Below are 6,706 nucleotides of genomic sequence, written 5' to 3' on the forward strand. Positions count from 1 at the left end.
CGATATATATGGTGATATTCCATATTTTTCTTATTGTTAACAAATCACCTGAAAAGAGCAAAACCAACAATGAATTGACCCCACCAACAAGTCTACACAAGCCTGTGTAGCCAAAACCTGATATGTATTATTCCTCTGTGCCATAGAGGTCAAAAAACATAAATGAGTCACACTGTTGTCACTGGGTGCACACACACACACACACACACACACACACACACACACACACACACTGACGTTCATTTTGAGTCAATACCAGATGAACCTGCTGCCATACAGCGACAAATCCGCAGCTAAAAATAGTCCCCATCAAGAACACTATTTGCTAATGTTTGAGTAACATTTGCTAAAAACTATAGTGGCCATCTTTTTTTTAAAGAGTTTACTGAGTATTTAAAAAACATATATATGAAAAGAACTGGCATGCTCAATTCAAATGTTTATAGAGAATAAATAGTGCTGATCTGTATATCACAAAATTAGTAAATAAAGTCGTCTGCATTTGCAATGAGAAGATGACGTAGCATTAAGAGCGACTACGGTAGCGAGTACAATGTAAGGCCGAAATTCCGCGTAAGGAGCTTGGTTGGGGTAGTGGATACAGGACTTTCACCCAGGAGACTGGGATTCGTGTCCCGCATGTCAAGTTTCCCAAAGTTCTTCTTTTCGTGTCACGGAACCGTAAGCCCACCCACGACCTTTTCCTGAACATGAGGGGCTGTGTTTATTTAACCCAGAATGGGCCCATCACGGAATTTTTGGCGATCCGTGTTCATTTCACGAAATTCTTCCGTGGGCCCATCACGGAATGTTTTGCGATTTCGTGAAACCACCACAGATTTTGAGTTAAGGGGCCGTGTTCATTTCACGGAAATCTGTGAGATCAGGTTGAAAAGACCATGTCCCACAGTTTATTGTCCACTGTGGGCAGTAAAAATACCTACTCAGCAGTGCTGTGGAGTAAGGTCTGGCAATGCGAGACTACTAAAGTAGCTACCCAAACAAACTGTAGTACTAACCTTAAGATGGGTTCCGCCATCCATTCTAACATACCCCCACTCCGACATTGACGTCTAATTGTCGGAGTGGCGGCACTTCCATTGTTTTCAAACGTCCCACCACTCCGACAATTTTCGTTTCCATTAGGGTTAGGGGTTAGGGTTAGGGAATAGCAGCATGTCGGAATAGCGGCATGTCGGAATAGCGGCATGTCGGAATAGCGGCATGTCGGAATAGCGGCATGTCGGAATAGCGGCATGTCGGAATAGCGGCATGTCGGAATAGCGGCATGTCGGAATAGAAGCATGTTGGAGTGGCAGCATGTCGGACTGGCAGCATGTAACCCCTTAAATTCAAATTCAAAAAAAGCTTTATTGTCTATCCCCACAGGGGGTAGAAAATTGTCTTCAGAGTAAAAGGCTCAACAAACAGTATACAGCAAACAAACAATACAATACAACAGACAACCACACAATTTAAGATACCCCACCCCCCCTCCCCTATTTCCTATTTAAAATATCAACGGCGGTTGGGATAAAAGTCTTCTTATACTTGGCCTTTTTCACCAAAGGTACTTTATAACGTCTACCAGACGGAAGTAAATCAAACGAGTTATGCAGAGGATGGGCAGAGTCTATCACAATAGCGGAAGCTTTCCTTTTTACTGCCACAGTGTAAAGATCAGACATCAAATGTCGTCTTGAACATCGTGTTCATGTGTATGCACTGTTTCCTGTGAATCCCTTGTGACTTGGTATTTCCACTATAGATAATAATAAAAATCTATATCTGCAGCATTGCGTTAGGTCAGGCACAGAGTACTGATGATCAGCTGCTTCATTCATGCCTCACAATTGACTTCACAATTGCTACCCGCTGACTAGCACCATCCAATGCTCGTCTAACAGGGTGTATATGGCAGCTGCAGCTCACCACCAACAAAACTTTCTCCTGCTTTAAGTATTTTTTTACTTAAGAACCAATTCCTATTATGCATGGACATTACATACATACATACATACATACATACATACATACATACATACATACATACATACATACATACATTAAATGGCTATTGTTGCAAAAATGCTGGTCATAAATAGTATAAAAAATTAGGTTTAATATAATGAAAATCTGAAGGATTACAAGTTCAAGAATTGTCTGATTTGAACATTTGATGCTAGCTTTCAGTGTTCGATGCTACGGAATCTACGCACACATTTTGGTCTAGAAAGACACAATAGTACGTATTATGGTTTAATATCAAGCCCAATATCTGGGTAGCCAAAATATATGAAGTCATGTCCAGACCATTTATCTGTTAGAGCTTTCACCACTTTTCTTGCTGTCTCTTTCTGTCTCTCTCTGTCTCTTTAAGTGATGAAGGCTTCTGTGTGGGTGTTGGTGATATTGTGTTAGAGTGCTGCTGCACTGATGTTTCTGTAATGCAATCAGTGTTTCCTGTTACCAGAGAGAAAGACACACAGAGAGAGAGAGTAGGAAGAGAGGGAGGAAAGTCAAAAAAGAGGCAGGAGATGAGAGAGGCTCTGAATGTCGTCGCTGCTGATTTACAGCTTGTGAACTGAGAAATATGCACCCAGCATGCCTTCAGAGCACATACATAACGTAATGGATATCCAGCCACATACACTACTCCTTACATACACCTAAAAAAGACACCTTCCTTTAAGATGGACCGTTTTATGTTGGATTATTGGCACAGGAAAATACACTTCACATTCAGTGATGTCACGACTGTGTAGGAGTGCTGGGTAGAGGGAGGGAGTCTTGTGTGCATGTGGACGTATTAAAAAACATATTGTATGCATGGATGGGGCTGGAGAAACCACTTTAAACTGAACTGAAGGCTGCCTAAGCCCTTGTGCCGCCTGAGCGTGGAGGCATAGCATCATCACGGCAGCAGTGAGGAGAGAGTAAGAAAGAAAGAAGGAGGGAGGGAGGGAGGGAGGGAGGGAGGGAGCAGGAGTGAACACGAGAGGGATCTGGAAAGGAGGACAGAGAGCCAAGAGACAGAGAAGAGGAGAGACGTGGAGTGCCAAGCTCCTCTGCTGGCTCCAGGCTGTGTTGTTGTTGTTGTTGTTGTTGTCGGTGTTTGGGGGTCAAGATGAGCAGCCCGTGCCTGCTGCGCGCTGCCCCTATAAGCCAACCCCGGCTCAGAGAGGTCAAGATCAGCCTGAAGGCCAGCAGCAGGGACACCACAGCCATCCGGAGCAGCAGCGGAGGGACCAAGGAGCCTGCTGTCCGGCCCTATGTCCCGCCGGAGAAAGAGGCCCCTGTTCGGGTGGGCATGAGCATCAGCCGGAGTAGGAGCACCCCACCGGTCCACCGGGCCCAGAGACCTGAAAGTAGGAAGGCAACCAGGGGAAGCAGCAGCAGCAGCAGCAGCAGGAAGCAGCTGGAGCCTGAACACCACTCGGAGAGGAACGGCACTCTCATGCACGTGCCTCTCGCCGTGGCACCTGCGGGACTCTGCCCTTTCTCCTCATCCTCTTCCTCGTCCTCCTCCTGCACCCCGAGACGTCAGAGGCCCTCTCACCCTCACCCTCCCCCCGCCCTCCTCTCCTCCTCCTCTTCCTCGTCAGCTAAAAGTATGAAGCGGGCGCGCTGGCTGAGTTACAGCACCTCCAACATCTGTTTCAACTCCATCCTGGACGGACGCTTCAGACAGCTGCAAGGTACGGCGTCCCGATGGAAGAGCCGTTTGTGTTTGTTTGTGCATTTGGGTGTGTTTGAGAGGGAGTTTGTCCATCCTTTCCTTCGTCACCGATGAGACAGAGAGAGAAAGCACTTTTCCAAAAATGCCCCTCCCTTCCCCAACTTGTGTTTGGGTTTAGGCCAGCATGGGATGGCAGGGAGGTTGGGCTGTGATGTGAGCAAGTGTGAGGTTAGTTTGTCATCCTGTTGTGAGAACTGGAGAAAGCTAAACAGCAAAAAAAGTCTGAGCTTCCATTGGCCCTTTTATTGAATCTATAAGGTAGTCATTTATTTATTTTCAGGAAGCCATAGCTCTGCCCCAATTGTTCACTGACTTGACTTGATTTTGAATAATTCATAGGCAAACTCCTAAAAAGGTTTTGATGGTTTTCCCTCCAAAGGTAGTGTTATGCACTCTTATGTGCTCCATTTTCTTTATGACAACATATTCATCATTTTAGCTTGTCACCTTTTCTCCATATGGCCCTTACCCTTCGCAAACTGTTCCAAAGAACAAAGCAAAAGTGTGTTTTGATCCTAACCTCCTTTTTGCCCTGAATGATTGCGTTGGCACTGTTAAAAAATAATCAATTTCTCTGGTGGTTTAACTTCTCCCGTGCTTCTCCTTCCGCCTGTGTTATTAAGGTTTTAAAAGAAAGGTTTGCCGTCACTGTGGATTTTTCGTTAGCTTGCACTATGCTCTCCAACTCCCTGATGACAGGAGTACATTAGTGAGAGGAAGAAAATGGAGGAGATGATGAACAGAGAGGGGAACATGCTTTTTTATTGCCTCTGCTAGATTTCAAGTACAGACTGATTCTGAAGACTGCAGAGTCAACTGATCCGTGAAGCTGCAAACTTCTGAAGCTTTCCCAAATTAGAGTGGTTTCTTCTGAGCCAAGTGTATTGATCCACCAATTACATTTCATGAAATGTTCTTTGCTTTTTATTTACCCGTTATTAGGGAGATCTGGTCAACACAGCTGTAGAATCAAGTTGGACAGAACAATAAAAACAGAAAAACATAAGCAATAAATAGAGAAAGAGAAAACAGTTTGCTTTGCATTTATTGATTTCAACCATTCATCCATTTTCTTATGTCTTTCTTGGAGTTTGACACACTCATTGGTGTTGAGATTATTTCCCCTCCATCTTGTCTAGTTGATTTTTGATCTTTAACCTTTTGGCTTTCTTCAGCTGTCTGAACACCTACCCTTCAAGTTTTTGGGCCCTTGGTCTCCTGTTTTGCATGAGTTTGGCTCTCAAATTATTGTGAATGTATGTTCTTTAAGCAATTGTCAAGTTTTCTTCTTCCCTAGATTTTTGTCATTTTCAAACTTGTAGTCTTCAGCCCCAACTGATGCTGACTCAAGGCAGTTTATTAAATTTAACGCAGCTCCCTCTGAAGCCACGAAAGGCTTCATATGACTTTTCTTTTTTTTAACGTTTGCAATAGTATTCTCCAACACCTGTAAACAGACTTTCCTGGAGCTCTAACTTAATCCTTACAAGTCAGAATACTGGTAAGTTTTGTTCTTTACAACATCAAGAAACCTTGACAACCTCTAATGTGCATTAATATGATGTCGCAGAATGTGAGTCCATTTAGCAAAACCTCCGACAATTCATCTTTTCTTGAGGAAGCGTGTAAACAAAGCTAACAGAGGAGTTGTTTCATCTAAACTCCTGGACAGGCGTGTTGATAAAGACATGCTGTCATGGCTGCAGGACAGGTAGCTCTGGCAGGGCCATGACTCAGGCATGTAGCAGGGTGCTGGGGGACCCACTGGGCTACATCCAGTAAGAGCTGACTGTGGGAAAAGACGGCTCAGGGTGTATACAGGGAAAATCCATCAGCATGAATAAGTCATTGGGCTTTCACTAGAGTCAAAGAGTGGATGAGAGATAACACAGTAAAAGCATGTGAAACAGAGGAATGTTTAGTAAGGCTGGCACTGATATGCAGGAAGAAGAAGCCGGTAAGTTGGTAAAGGAACGCAGCACAGCAGTGACAAGACGATGCTGCAGTCCAGTCAGTGTGTCAGAAAAGTTGGATACTGTATATGACTGCTGCACTTGCTCAAAAATATTTAATTCATGTAAAAAGAATGTATGACAATTGCAGCTTCAATCATTAAACATACAGTGAAGTTGTGGTTACCCCTTCGTATGAACTACTACAGCTACTTTCCTATTCATGAATTGCATCTAAATGTGTCATTTATCTTAAAAAAAAAAAAGACAAGCGCCCCTTTCAGCTACACTTCTGCCATGATTGAAGTGAAAATCATACAAAAAGTGTAGCTTTCATTTACACTAAATCTAAAACACCAACTTTGATATGAAACCTTAAAGCAAAACTAGCTAAAGTAAGCAAACTTAATAAATATATACATATTGCTGTTTAACTGACATTACTGCATCCGTTTGCTGACTTTATGTCTTCTCTACTTGTGGTACTGTTAAAGTATGTTCTGGCATGTCACAGATATGGCTTTATCCCAAAATACAATAATTATATAACACAGCGTACCTCACAGGGAGACATATGTGCCAATTCCTGCTTGTGGTCCCATTCCACTTGTTCTACATGACATTTATTTTGATATCTTTTTTTTTTTTTAAGATTATTTTGTGGGCTTTTATTTTTTAGAGCAGCTGGAGAACGACAGGAAAGGGGGTAGAGAGAGAGAGAGAGAGGCCTCTGACACACAGCGAAAAAAAGCAAATTAAATTCAGTGTGTTCAGAAAAGTATGGCCTACTATGTAAAGTATAGTATTGTATATCCCAAAAGCAGTACAGCGACACGATAACTGGATGGGAGACAGCACTGGGCAGCTAACCCAAATAACGGCACTCATAACAAAAACCTCAATATCAATATGTACAGATTAAAGAAGTAGAATAACACTAAGATTGTAGAAGAACTGTAGAAGACCTGGAAAAGACAACACAACCAACGTATATCTTGATATTAAAGTGCCCATA

The 6,706-nt window shown here is 43.1% G+C and overlaps 1 protein-coding gene across 1 annotated transcript in view; it reads left to right on the plus strand.

Moving 5' to 3' along the window:
- Positions 1-3,042: 3,042 nt before the first annotated feature.
- The window catches only part of sptb (spectrin, beta, erythrocytic), a 57,602-nt gene continuing 53,938 nt past the window's right edge, over positions 3,043-6,706 (plus strand). The window contains exon 1 of the mRNA XM_039785892.1: positions 3,043-3,698. Within this exon, the coding sequence (XP_039641826.1) occupies positions 3,128-3,698 (571 nt within the window). The 5' untranslated portion in view covers positions 3,043-3,127. The remainder of the gene's footprint in view (positions 3,699-6,706) is intronic.

This window comes from Perca fluviatilis, chromosome 20 (genome assembly GCF_010015445.1).
Source record: "Perca fluviatilis chromosome 20, GENO_Pfluv_1.0, whole genome shotgun sequence".
Classification (NCBI taxonomy): domain Eukaryota; kingdom Metazoa; phylum Chordata; class Actinopteri; order Perciformes; family Percidae; genus Perca; species Perca fluviatilis.